This window comes from Microcaecilia unicolor, chromosome 6 (genome assembly GCF_901765095.1).
Source record: "Microcaecilia unicolor chromosome 6, aMicUni1.1, whole genome shotgun sequence".
In the NCBI taxonomy this organism is placed as follows: domain Eukaryota; kingdom Metazoa; phylum Chordata; class Amphibia; order Gymnophiona; family Siphonopidae; genus Microcaecilia; species Microcaecilia unicolor.
Window position 1 is genome coordinate 129,666,920 of NC_044036.1, and position 15,239 is coordinate 129,682,158.

A 15,239-nucleotide genomic window follows, 5' to 3' on the forward strand; every position below is an offset into this window, starting at 1 on the left:
CAGCTTCTCAGAACCTCTCCACTCTTAGCTCTATCTATACTCCTCCCTGAGAATTCTGTTCATCAGGTAAATCTCTCTTATTTGTTCCCGTCTCCTCCACTGCCAACTCCAGACTCTGTTCCTTGTATCTTGCTGCACCGTACACCTGGAATAGACTTTCTGATTCAGTACATCCTGCTCCATGTCTGGCCATTTTCAAATCTAGGCTAAAAGCCCACTTTTTTGAGACTGCTTTTAACTCCAAATCCCATTCACTTGTTTGGTACCCATGTCTATTATATCATTCCCACCTTAAATATCCCTTATTCTATTTGTCTGCCTTGATTAGATTGTAAGCTGTGTTGAGCAGGGACTAGTGTACAGCGCTGTGTTTGTAGAAATGATAAGTAGTAGTAGTAGTTATTGGTCAAAATTGGATGCCTCATTGGTTAGGGAACCAGATCAAAAGTGAATACTCCTTTGATCTGGTTCCCTAACCAATGAGGCATTCAGTGGAGATGGTGGCAGTCATGGGAAGGGGTTTTCTGAAGTAAAGTGGTGCTAAGCATGGTAGAAGGTATTACTGGAGGGAGGATGATCGGGATAGGGAGGAGCAGCAGCAGAGAGATATTACATTTCAAACCTATAGACGGCCTTGCTTGTCACTGGAGAAGGGTTTTGATCATTATGGAAAGTATCGGTCTGTGATGGGTTTGTAATCGGACAAGATTTCAGTACAAAAGGTAATGATCCCTGGCAGAAGCCTCAGTGGAGTAGGGGACAGTGGTCATGATAAAACTCTCTTGTCAGTGTAGAAAGCTGAGCATAGAATTCTCTTGTTTTGCTTTAAAATTCAGCATTTTCCAGATCATTATCTCATGGCCCTTATGTGGCTATTCAGACCGCACAACACATTTAGGGTCTATTTCATAGACTCAGAGCAACTGGTGCAGAAAGCTACTGGGAGCCTAACCGCGCAGTCGCCATGGGAATTATGAGCACTGTAGCGGCCACACAGGCAGGAAGGGTTTGAGCATGGGAAAACATGACTTGGTTAAAACGTATGGTAATGCACAATGCAGAGAAGGAAATGGCAGCTCGTGCCGCTTGCACAACGCAGTAGATTTTCTGGTAGGTCCAGGGTAGTGTAGAAGGGTTAGCAGAGAGGATTTACGCCAGTTTTTGTCACTTAACTGCCAGCTTTATTTTGCAACAGGAAAGTAGTACCTGCAAGTTTAAAAGGCTGAAGGGAGGTAGTGGATCATGTGCATTTCTCCAAACAAAAAAGCGCAGCCGCACATCAGCACGTTTTCTTCTGCGCATAAGAACCTTTAGCCACACTAACCACAACTTTTGTGTGCACGAGCCTAGACGGCTTTTCCTGATTAATGCGCAAGTTCTATGCATTTTAAATTTGCATAACATTAGGCTCAGCCATCTGCATGTGGATCTAATGTGTTGGCAAATCAGGACGTTAATTAGGGGTTTCCGTCTATTACCAAAGCAAGAGAGTTGTCTGGTTCTATAAAGCTGCTTGGAAAGAACATGTCACAAGCAGAGACAAAGAAGGAAACAATGTTGCAGCTATCTCCTTCCCTCTTAGCCCCCTCCCCCTCCAATCCTCTTTCAACCTCACCTGTCTGGGGTAACAAAGGTCACAGCTTCTCTATTCGCAATAATTTAAATGTAAACCAAATGACAACACTTAACCCTGAGCTTCATTAACAATGTCCAAGAATCCACATTTGCCTCCCCAACCACATTCGCTTTCTCAGCAATGTGGCGTGAAAGTACCATATCCCCACCTCAGCTGATCAAGGACACACAAATACCAGCACAGACATCCATGCCTAACTTCAGCCAGGTCACCTGACCCATTAGTTAAAACCGGCTCATTCCCTAGGAACCTGAGACCCTGTAGCCCAGGTTACTGCCACAGGGGCAAGCTGGGTCCCCCTGCTGGCTCCACCCCCAACCACTAGAAGCTGCAGCCTTAGTCACACCCCTACCCGCCAGACAAGGTACCATGTCCCCCATGGACAGTGAATAAACTATGTCCAGCCCAAACCGCCAAATGAAACTCATCCCAGCTATATATAGTCCTGCATATAAGGGACACCCCCCCCCCCCAAAATGTGCAAGAACCGATAGCCTCATCTGGCTGCAAGTCAACTCCCAATCTGCCAGCCAGCCTTCACTGGCTCACAAGCCCATGGCCAGATCTCCACACAGCATGGCCAGGGTAAGAATTGGGTACCCCGCATGTCAGGGAACTGGCCGATGACTAGTCTCAAGACTGCATCAACCAACCTCCACCCAAGCCACATGCCCACTGCAACCCCAACAAGATATATAAGAACACAAAGGCATCACGTCGCAGATCCCACAGTAAAGAGGAGCAGCAGCCACCTGCACCAGCACACGTTCCCAGTGCCCCCAGCCAGACAAGTCACATACTTCCATGGACCAGACCAACGAGAATCCTTCAGGTCTACGCACCGTCTGACAACCAGCCCAATGCACTATGGAGTGCCCCATCGTGAACTGCATCTGGAAAATGGGGCAGCACCAGCAGAGCAGCAGGTTAGACGGGGCCCACCTAAAGGAACCCCAAAACCCCCCAAAGGACCAACTCTACCACACTCAATCGCCTCCACACCCCACCCATTCAGAGCCATGCTAGGAGCAACCCCAAGGCAGAAGACATGAGCTCCAACCCATCATTGACCCCCCCCCCCCCCCCCCAACAACCACTGAAGCTCTGTGCCACAATGGCACCAATCAAGAGTTAGCATGGGCCAGACTCGCAGCATGCACCCTGACAACTCTTCCCCCCACCCAGAGGGCAGAAGCCCCCCCCCCCCCCATAAAGGGCTCCCTAGAACACTGGGTTTGAGAGAATCTGGTATGTCCTGCTAAAACAGAGTCTGACACTATGAACACCTCCAGAGTCTCCACACTTTGTGACACATGCTCAAACTGGAGCCCCTAATGCCACATATAACCTTACCCCTAGGCAGTAACTCCCCCACTGTATAAACTGCAAAAGGTCAGCAACAAAGCACGTGAAAAAGGGAGGCCCATACTGCAGACACAATCTCCTGCAACGCTGGAGCAAGGCCAGCAATCCAGGGGGCATAGGGTGACACGGGACCCACACTGTTGGCTCTACTCTCTTCTGGCCCCCAAAAGACAGCCATCACATTGAAAACAAACAGCAGGAGTCCCCAACCAAACCCCTTGTCAGAAAAGAAAAAACTCGCCACCTGCGCAGACACAGCCAGAAGCAAATACCCCAAAGTCCTGCTTAAAAATGCCTAAGCAGCCAAAGGCCATGCCCCACTCCCCCCCCCCCCCCCCCCGATCAACCCTCCGGCCTGTAGAAGACCGACATGTGGAGCACTGTATACAGAAGCTGCCCCACGGCATAGGCGTAATTGAATGGTAACCTAATGGAAGAAGCAGAAGGAATATCAAATTTATTAAGTTGTTCTAACAGTTTAAGATTAAAACTTGAACAGATAAATAGCTTGGGCTCATTCCATGAAGTATCTTAAAAGACAAACAAAGAATTTTAAACTGGATTTGAGCTGACCTTGATAACCAATGCAAAGAGAATAAAAGTGGAGTCACCTTCTCAAATCTCACTTTTCACAAAATAATCATCCCTGCCGTATTTTGTACGAGCTGTAAATGACAGTTGTTTCTTAGGATGCTGTCCCCCTCCCTCTCCCTTGAAGTGAAATGGGGAAAGGGAAACTAGGCTCTATATTAGCTACAGGTATTGTAGCCAATATGAACAAAGCACCAAGTAGGTCAGATGAGTAGCCTAGTGTCTAACGCAGTGGACTGTAATCCAAGGGACCCAAGTTCAAGATCCAGTTCAGCTCTTCTCTTTTTTTAATATTTCTGAGTCTTCCAGAAACAGAAAAATACCTACTGTATCTAAATATATAAGCCACCTGAAGGCTATTGAAGTGGAGTACATTCAAGGAGGGATCACATTACCAAAAAAAAAAAAGTTATAGTGGAGTCTAAACCTGTGTCCTTTGGTCCCTTGGTTCAGTGCATTAACCGCTAGGCTACTCCTCTGTTCTGCAGGGATATCTGTGTGGCATATTTTTGAAAATGATGCCAGACAGACACTCATGGCCCTGATTTTGTTTGTGGTTCAAAAAGTCAGACGTTTCACTTTGGAAAATGGCTATTCATTTTGTACATTTTCAGCGCAAAAACGTCTGTCTCACAGCCATAATCGAACAGGAAATCTAGATATTTTTCCTATTTGATTATGGCTGTGAGATAGATGGTTTTTAAAAATTGACCCTCCACACGTTCCATTTGTGAGCATTTATTGCTGTTACACTATTATTCTCTAAAGGAAAGAGGCGCCTGTGTCCCTGTACACATTGGGCTTTTCCCAGGTGCCCTCTCAGTTCCTATTTATAACTCTGTAATTATAGAATTACCTCCTCTTTGATCAAAACTGTAAGCAATTTGGGGTATGAAATGTGGGGTCCCATAGAAGTAGATTCTATGTTCATTGTTATTTAATATTTAAAGTGCAGCTGGTGAAGAGATTTTCATAGATAGGATTTTAAATATTGGGCTTCTGCAGATGATTTTCAGCTACGTGGAGTTAGGTGACATTTGAGAGACCAAATTAGGTACTTTTAGCAATATGTTTACAAGTGTTATTGGTTTGGATATACCTAGGTTTTTGTTAACCCTCCACAAAGTAGAACTGCTGTGGAATATTCAGGAATGGACATAATTGGGAAACCTCACTCCACAGATCATGTCTGAAGGGCAGATGTGAAGCTCTATTTTGCATAGGGGCTGAACATGGGAAATGCAGAAGTATTAACATACTGGGTCAGACCAAATTGCAGCCCAGTATCCTGTTTCCAACAGAGGCCAATCCAAGTGAACAGCACCTGCCAGAAATCCCAGTAGATCTCCATAGGGTCTTCACTCCATATTATTAACTCAGATTTGATCTGTTTTATGGGCCTAACACAATGACCTCTCGCACCAAGTCTTGCATTCCACTAAAATAGGTACCTCTCATACTGGTTCCTGAACCAGCTGCTCATTTCTTTCATCTAAAAACCCTGATGTGACATTTGTCTTGTCAATATTGGTGTATTTGAAATCATCCAATTATTATTATATTGCTAAATTTGTTAGATTCCTTAATGTCTCTTTACATTTCATTATCTGTCCATTTTGGCCAGGCAGACAGTGGTGATTGAGAGGGATCAAAGGCAAAACAAGGACAGAATGACCTCCTAACAGGTGCATTTACACCTGAATTGTGCCACGGGGAATTTCAGTGAGTCCCGCAGATAGTAACTCTAGTTACTGTTAATAAAAGTTCAAGGACGTAGGAGATTCAGCTGTCATCTTGCAAACAGGGGTTGGCTTATTTGGAACTGTTTGGCAGTAGCTGTTTGTCAGAAAAGCTGTTATTTGCGGTTTCATAAATTTAGTTTAGTCCCAATTATTTCAACAGGTTTTCCCTTGAAATTAGTTGGGGGGAGGGATGTTGAAGGATTCTGTTTCTTGGTTAGAGGGAGGTTGTAGGGAATTACGTTATTGTTCTTATGAGTAATGATTGCACGTTATTGGATTTTTATCTTGCAACTGACTTCAAGCCTCTGGATGAAAGCTTATAATCAAATGAGCAGAAATAAATAAAAATAAACAATGAATTTTATTTAATGACACATTTAGATTCTGCTGTTTTCAGACCAAAGTCAAGATAAGGCAGATTGCAACATTGAAAACACATGTCCTTTTCTCCTCCTTTATCCCTTCATATAGAAAGATCCAACCATCAGTATTTTGACTATACAGTCTGCTTCAGGGACTTATCCTACATACAGAACAGAGCCACTGTCGAAAACAATGGCAAACTATTGTGAACATAATTTTCTCTGTCGGTTGCCTCAGTTGAAAGTGGCAGCTCCAAGACCACAGATGCTACCTTGCCCTCCATCTTCATGCCACTATCCATCTTGTACTTCAAAAGTTTAGAAGTTCTGAATCCACTCAACCTAGAATTATCCACCTAGTGACTCCTCAAGAATCCTCTGATATTGCTCTTTGGATTCCCTGCCAGAACTCTCCTGTTTGACTGGTTTGAATAATAAATTAGGTAGTAGTGGAGACTGTAGCAAATTTCTGCATCCCTTAGGTTAGCTGTACACAAACAGCAATTAGCACAGACGAGGAATAAGCAGTAAGGAATTTTAATTGCATGTTGTTGGAATGATTTTCTTGCTCTCCTGTTGTTCTTGCAGCAGCTGTGCTATGAATTTATCACTCTCTTTAACTAGAACAAATTTCTCTTCACAAAAGAGAAATTGGTGGTCTTATCTGCAATAGGCCTCGTGCATGTACTGTAAATCTGTTTTGTCTTGTTAACTGTGGGAAAATGTGTATGTGAACATATGTATGTCATTATCCTGAGAGTAATAATGGCAGAATAATCTGGAGGCTTTGTGGGTATTCAGAATGACCCATTTTGTACAAGGTGCTCTAACCAAATGCAACCTTACTCAACAGAGTTTGAACTAGGAGAGTCTGTCGGTATCCTGTTGGATAGGTCCTACCAGTACTTTGGATCATACATTCCTGGGATCTCTGAGTAGACTCCATATTGGCATAACATTCCTGATCTGCCTATGAAAATGTTCCAGTGGAAGGGAAGTGACAAGACAGTAGTATGCCACTGGATCTAACGATGGATTGGACACCAATAGAAATTTTTCAGTACACGTACGGACAGTGACCTCATAAAGATAACACAAAATTACTTTACTCTTTCCACTGGAGTACAAAACATTCAAGGGGAGAAAGTATTGGATCCATTTCTCCACTTAGTTAAACATCAATCTATACTTAGAAAAATAAAACAACACCAACACCAAGAAATGCAAGCCCAGAAACCAGAAGCTGCCTACTTCTTCTATTCACCTGCAGAAACATCTCTCTATATAAAAGGCAACCCCAACGTTCTGAAGCCTCCACGGAAGTTGAGGCGCCCGAGATATCCGGTGTGCCCTGGAGTGTCTGCACCGCCCTCGCGTCAAAACGGCATGACGTCGAGGGCGGAGCTGTAACACTTGAGGGCCGAAACGCGAGGTGAATGCGAACCCCGAACAAGTAACGCAAGTAGCTCCGAGGGACGGAGGGAGGGGGGCCCCTTGCTAGCGCCCGTTTCATTGCACTCAGAAACGGGCATTTTTTCCTAGTAAACTATAAAAACATCTACATAGCAGGATTCAGCTACCTGGGTTCCAAATGGTAGAATTCAATAGCAAAAGCCACAAGAAACATCACCAGCTTCATTACATTCAGGAAAGAAATAAAAACCTACCTCTTCAAAAACTTCTTTACCTAACTAAATAAGCTATCATCATCCTACCTCCTCAAATCTACCTCTTCAAAAATGTGATAACTAACTACACAAACTATTGTCGTCCTACCTTTTAAATCAACCTCTTCAAAATTCCCAAAATAAACTACATGAACATCCTAACTCTTCAAACCTACATCTTCAAAATTTCTATAGACAACCTCATAAACTATTGATGCGCTCTCCACGTCATAGCTGTAAAATACTATTGTAGTCTTCACCAAAATGTAAATTGTAAGCCACATTGAACCAAAACTTGTTTTTGATAACATTTGGATACAAAAATGCATAAATAAAATGAAATTAATCTAGATAGTGGCACTGACTGCAGTATCAAGATAATCATTGCTGGATGCTGTTCAGTTTCTAGCATGAATGTCAAGATTTGTTTTGTTCGCAGTGGTTGGCGTTCTACAAAAATGCCTACTGTAGGTGGCTCAGTAAATGGAATAAATTGTCCTGCTATCTCTACATGAAATGTGGCTTTCTCTGTATGTTTTTGTATGGCAAATGTCATTTTATTGTATCACATTTTATGATAAGATTCACAAGGAACATAAATGTTTTTTAGGAAATCAGTAATACATGTAGAAAGGGTTATTATGTCTTGGTATCAATACCTGCTTAATCATTGACCTATTCTACGACTATAATTTTTTTCTTTCATTTTTCTTCTTTTAAAGTGTATTAATAGAAATGTGAAAATCACTGTAAAACCATCTCTGTATTCATGCCTTACCCAGTGAACTCTGGAACAGCCACATTTCAGCATCAGCTAAAGGAAAATTACTTCCAGTGAAGAAAGCATCCATCAATAATTGAAACAGACCATTTCCATGTAAATATGCCATTGAGCTCAGTATCCTGCCAGTTCAGTTTTAAAATGCTCATCAGATCCCAAAGGTTTCATCAGATTTTTCATAGCTTGTTCCCAGGGATTAGATTTCTGGTGGCTTTCCCAAGTCTGCTTGCTTCTTTATGGACTTCCTCTAGAAACTTGTCCAAACCCCTTTTTAAACCCAGCAACACTGATCCAGTAGGAGTCAGTCTGAGATCACAATCTTATTTTATCTAACATTAATATTACTGATATATTCTATTTCTTGTGGTCTTTGGATGGTGGTTGTGGAAGGTAGAGAAGAATGTGACTTGGCTGAATCTTTGTTTCACTGTATCCCTCTAGTGACAGATTTGTTGAGCCTTCTCCACAAGTTCATTGAAGGTGTTTATTCTTTTTAGAATAATGGGAAACACTAAAAAGTTCTATTACGAACCACTGCATAATAATAATGTTGTCTACAAAAACAGAATTGCATACTGTTTCAGTGAGCAGAGCAGGCTAGTAGAAGGTGTAGTTCAAGCCCTGAACCTCAGCAGTTCTCCAGTAAAGACAGAAACATAAAATATCAAGTTTGAAATAAGAACGGAACAAGTAAAGCTGAGATCATAGGCTGCCCAGATTATTTGATCTAAATTATAGATCATCAGCTGCCCATTAAATGCTCACTTCATTGGGTGACCAAATTTGAATATAATATACAGAGAGAAAGAACACTTTCAGCAGGTCTATTCCTCATGCCTTCTCTCCTATTTTCTGAATTGGCAGAAGCAACAGCTGCAGCCTGCAATCAGAAGCTACAAGAGGCAGGGTGTAAAATGATTTGGCTTCTCTCTTTCTTCCCCTCTTAAAAGCTGATGAACTTCCAGTTTGCATAATGCATGCATTGAATACATTTGATTAACTCCATAATAAATATACTCATAAACCATCACACACAAATGTTTTAGCAAAGGAAAATCTCCTTCTGCTTGGTTCCTGAACAAATTTGAATTTGATAAACAACTAAATAATTCTTCAACAAATAGCGTAATCAAATTTGACTTGAATCTGAGAAATCCCCAGGGCAGGCAGGTATTCAGGGTATTAACAAGAATACTTTTTTTTGTCACATGAGAACACAGTCTGCTCTTCTGAAACATACAAAGGACCACAATCTGGAAGCATGTGTTTGATTTAAAAGTAGAATGCAGGTGTCTTGAGATTTTGGAATTCTGGACTTCAAACATTCTATAGCTGGAACACGATGATTGGGTTAAACAAAAAATGCTTTATGATGTATCCAGGGGATTCTGGTTGGATGAACACATACAGTGCTGCTGTAATTTTCTATTTCACACTTTATATCTGGTGTGTGTCATTTCATTGTGTCATTATGACTTGTCCCATGCTGGTGTAGTCCAGTGTCTTTGTTTTCCTCCCAGTATCATATGATCCTTCTTTCTACCAGCCATGTAACTCTTTCCTTGTGGGGCCACCCTTCTGCCTTCACACATCTGTTCTCTCTACCGACCTCCTTCTTCGGAACACTGTCTCCTCCTTCCTTCTCTGTCTATGTCCCACCATTTCCCCATCTGTTTTGTGTAATGCATCTTATCTCCCCTCTACCCATATCCCTCCATTCTTGAATTTGTATGTTTTTTTTTTCCTCCTCAGCATCTGTGCCTCTTCTGCCAACCATTCATGTCCATCCTTCCCCACCTGACCTTCCTCCATTCTTTTTCCTACAAAATAGTAAGCAGGACTTTGCCTGGAAGAAAGATATGTCCTACTGACCACGGTGTATCACTAGATGACAGAAACCTGTCAACCAAAGGAACTACAAAAACACACAAAGAAATGGTGTGAAAAACCTGAAAGAAGGCGTCTAAGAAGTGTGTGTGCCTAAGTTGTGGTGATATGTGTGTAATTTATAGTGTCGTATAAGTTACATATGTAACTGTAATTCCTGCTCATGATCCACCTATGTGTATAACTACCTATAAAATTATAACTATGTAAGATGTATGCGTGTTTACAGAATAGCGCTTAGGTGGAATTTTAGCATTTACTTGTGTGTCCTCCACATATGCTGTTGTTCTAATGATTTCTGCATGTAATTGGAGCATACATGATAGTAGAATTACCCACCACATGCATAATTTCATTTTGAATCTTGCCACTTACTTTTTCTGTAGGCATTTAAAAAAAAAAGCATGCACAGATGTCTAAAGGCAATCTACATGCTTTATTTTCCTCTCCCAACCTAGAAACACCCCAGGAACACTGTTCCTCTTGACCTTTAGTTGCATTCAGAAAGGGCAATTTCCAGACAGCTGGTTAATGCAAGTCAATTGCTTTTTACCCATGTAAACCACTTTTAAAAATTTCCCTAGGTTCTGATATTGTGCGTCAGTGTACATAACTGTACCAAAAAATAACTAAGGCCTCAAATATGCAGAAGAATGTAGATTACTGTGGCGAAGAGCACTCAGAGACAATAAAAATGCTGTAAAGGAAGCTAGAACTAACAAATTTTGTGGGCAGTGACACCTTAAACACTAGAAAGCCTTTTAATCTGATTGGTAATCTTTTCATTACCAAAGATCTATCAGCTGTTAATGAAGTTGCTCCTTTTGCAGATCAGCTTGCCACTTATTTCGAGCAGAAAATCTTGAAGATCAGATGTCATGTATCTAGACTCAAGAGTAATTATGAGGAGCACTTCAGAGAACCTTCCACCTTGCTTGGAGGTGCAAAAGTTGATATGTTGTGGTCATCCTTTCAGTTACCCAGTGTTAAGTCCTTTTTATTAAAATATTCTTCCTCACAATGCTCCTTAGATGTTTGCCCCAATTATCTATTGCAAGGTGCTCCTGGCCTTTTTATTGATTTCCTTACAACACACATTTCTTATATGTTGTCACATGGTCTTTTCCCTAAGGGAAAGGGTTTTATTATGCTAACTCCAAACCCGAAAAGTTCACTATTTTCAAGAAGCGATGTCACTAATTACAGACCAGTTGCTTCCATCCCCTTATTGATGAAGGTATTAGAAGGTTTAGTTGGGCGCCAACTCATTGAATATCTTTCCACTTTTTCCCTTTTACACAGCTCACAATTGGGAATCAGACTGTTACAGTACTGAAACGGTTTTAACCACTCTTGTGGCAAATTTGAGGAAAGAAAGTAGCTTAGGGAGAAGGGTTCTAGTGTTAGTTTGACATGTTGAGTGCTTTTGATGTTGTTAATCATATCATACTACTTCATTTGCTAGATCACTTTGGAACTGTGGTTCCAGGGTTTCCTAATGGCTAGGTAATATTGGGTAAAATTGTCTGGTTTTATCTCATCCCCCTGGACTCCTGCCTGTGATGTACCTCAGGCTTCTCCTCTGTCTCCCATTTCATTTAATATCACGATGGCACCTTTTGATCACATGTAGGAGCCCTTTTAGCAAAGCCCGTTAGGTAGTTAATGCGTAAATTACTGCCTGGTAACTGCTACCAAAAAAGGGTGATAATTGGTTGTGTGTTATTTCAGTTAGTGTATTGCTATTCCATGTGTTACCCACTTTTATAATGAAATGTGGGCAAGCTCCTAGTTAAGTCATATAGAAGCCTTGGCAGGAACTCTTTTCACACAAGGTCGTAGCCCTGTGACTTGCCAATATCATCATCGGTCTCTATATACCATTACTTGTTTATAACTTTTTCACCATTAGCTTATTATAAAACTTATTTTAAATTGTTTTCCCAAAGGAAAAAGGAAAAATTCTACTCGCCCCAATACCCAAAGAAAAACGCAAGCGAAATAACTAACTACAGACCAGTAGCATCTATACCACTAATAACCAAAATAACCGAAGGAATGGTGACCAAACAACTCACAAATTATCTCAACAAGTTCTCTATACTGCATGATGCCCAATCAGGATTCCGGTCAAATCACAGCACGGAAACAGTACTAATTACCCTAATGACCAAATTCAAACAAATGATTGCTACCGGCACCAATATACTCCTCTTACAATTTGACATGTCAAGTGCCTTTGATATGGTTGACCACGGAATCCTATTACACATACTTGAATATTTTGGCATTGGAGGCAATGTCCTAAACTGTTTCAAGGGGTTCCTAACCCTGCGCTCATACCAAGTCACATCAAATTCAACTACGTCTACCGCATGGACACCTGAATGTGGAGTACGACAGGGATCCCCCCTCTCACCAACTATTTTCAACCTAATGATGATCCCCTTGGCAAAACTTCTATCAAATCACAACTTTAACCCTTACATATATGCAGATGATGTAACGATATATATTCCTTTCAAACAAGACCTTAATGAAATCTCCAACGAAATCAACCAAAGTCTACACATCATGAACACCTGGGCAGATGCATTCCGACTGAAACTGAACGCAGATAAAACTCAATGCCTCGTACTCACCTCCCAATACAACACGAACAAATTTACCGCTATCAACACACCTAAACTAAATCTGCCAATCTCTGAAACTTTAAAAATCCTTGGAGTCACTATTGATCGCCACCTAACACTAGAGACTCACGCGAACAACACAACGAAAAAGATATTCTACTCCATGTGGAAACTGAAAAGAATAAGACCATTCTTCCCAAGATCTGTCTTCCGCAGCCTAGTGCAATCACTCGTACTCAGCCACCTGGACTATTGCAACTCACTATACGCAGGCTACAAAGAACAAATACTGAGGAAACTTCAAACAGCCCAGAATACAGCAGCCAGACTCATCTTCGGAAAACCAAAATACGAAAGCGCAAAACCCTTGCGTGAGAAACTACACTGGCTCCCACTCAAGGAACATATCACCTTTAAAGTATGCACCTTAGTCCACAAAATCATCCACGGTGAAGCCCCTGCATACATGTCTGACTTAATAGACCTGCCACCCAGAAACGCTAAAAGATCATCCAGAACTTTCCTCAATCTCCACTTCCCTAAATGCAAAGGCATAAAATACAAAGTACTACACGCATCAACCTTCTCATATATGAGTATGCAATTCTGGAATACACTACCACGCAACCTGAAAATGATCTACGAACTAACCGACTTCCGCAAACGATTGAAGACTCATCTCTTTGAGAAAATTTATTGCAAGGATCAAAACACATGAAGTCCATACACACTAATAGAAATGCATTAATACACTCTCTTATGAATCTCTCTTACCCGTATTTCCACCACACTTAATATGCTATACCCTCTGTTCTCTTGCTATTGTTCTATCGCCTTATCTTTTCCCCATTGTAACACCCCATGGTTTCTATGCCCCAACGAATTTTGACTTGACTTTGTCTCTCCATTACTCCTCACAATGTAACCCATAATCGTACTGTAGCACATTGTATTTCCATCATTCACAATGTATTGTAAGCCACACTGAGCCCGCAAATAGGTGGGAAAATGTGGGATACAAATGCAATAAATAAATAAGTTTTATGAATATATTTGTTTTTATTTATCTTAAGAAGCTATAACCGGACCCGCACCAGCATGGGCCATGTTTCGCCAGACTACTGCAGAGAAGGAACCAAAATGTTATGGCGTCTTTAGATAAGGAACTTCTGCACTGATGCAGCATTGGTGAAACATTGCCCCTTGTTGGTGCAGGTCCAGTTATAGCTTCGGGAGATAAGTTTTTCTGTAACGCCAAGTGATACATCAGTGTAGGTGTATAAACCTAGCTCACTGATGTGGCCCAGTACCAGAGCCAGCCACTTTTACGTGGTTCTAAGAATTTTACTAAACATTGGTGCATAAAGTAATTTGTTCTCCACTTTTGGTTTGTATGATGTAATGTTTGAGATGTGAAACACTTAGCACGATAGGTTTAAATGGTGTTAATGGTGCTTTTACAATGCTTGCATTGCTGCTGCTTGTGGGTGTGTCTGGGATGATTGCATTGCTGCTCTCTGTGCTGGATTGAGGCCTACAGCCAACTTTACGTAATCAAGAGGCAGAGTATCAGCTGCAACAATTGTCCATCAGACTCCTTTCAGGTGTTATATAAACACCGATATGGTATTTAATGTATGTAAAGCTGTTACAGGTCTTTCTAGGTTCCTGCATCTCTAAGTCATTTTGGTACAGATTTGGACTGTTGCTGTTGATAGTTCTTTCAATAGTAGTGATGTTCTGCCATCAGCATTCTGGAAGTCTCTAGAGAACCCTTGAACTTACCTCATTCTGTTTCCCATCACAGATGATAAAAGTCTACGTGGCCCTGTATTTACCCAAGAGCCCAGCAGCGTGATTTGGCCCCTGGATTCGGAGGAGAAAGTGCAGCTGATCTGTGAGGTGGATGCGAATCCCTCAGCCACCATCAGGTATGAGTGTAAAGATGCCATGTAGCAGTGGCAGACGGGTCAGAAAACTGAACTCAGTGAGGTTTCTAATACACAGTGCTGGGGAGCTCACCCCCATAAAAGGTTTTAAATTGTTTGCATCAGAAAAACAGCTGTAACAGACAATAATTCTCCAAATGTTGGCTGGTTGATATGAAAAGCACTGGTAACATCAACCTAGGCCATTTGAGCAGAGGCCTTTGGCCATTAAAAATCACTAGACTGCCAGAGGTGTCCATTTATAAAGTGGAGTGGTTATGGGCATTTCACAGCTGACTAAACATTTATCTAAGCAGCAATATACAGTTGCCAAACAGACATTTTATCTATGTAAATGAAGCCAAACAGGAAGCAGGTATAACTTTAGACAGATAACTTATCTGTTTAAAGTTTGACAGTAACCACCCTGCTGAATATTAGTCATAGTATGTTTTTCAGAATGTGTATCAAACAACTGATAATTCAAAGCAGAGCAAATGAAATGGGCTAAAGAGAGAGGAAGAGGACATGGAACACATAAGGTTTCTTGGAAAGAAGAACAAGGAGGGATGGGATGGCCTGCATTTCACTAAAAGAGTCCACGCTGTGAGAATACTGTGATGTGAGAGGGTAACTGAATGAAGGGG

At 41.5% G+C, this 15,239-nt stretch overlaps 1 protein-coding gene across 1 annotated transcript in view; it reads left to right on the forward strand.

The window, feature by feature from the left end:
- The window catches only part of LOC115471924 (contactin-4-like), a 150,804-nt gene that overhangs the window by 27,059 nt on the left and 108,506 nt on the right, over positions 1 to 15,239 (forward strand). Inside the window, exon 2 of the mRNA XM_030205893.1 lies at positions 14,472 to 14,595. Coding sequence (XP_030061753.1) covers positions 14,472 to 14,595 — 124 coding nt within the window. The remainder of the gene's footprint in view (positions 1 to 14,471; positions 14,596 to 15,239) is intronic.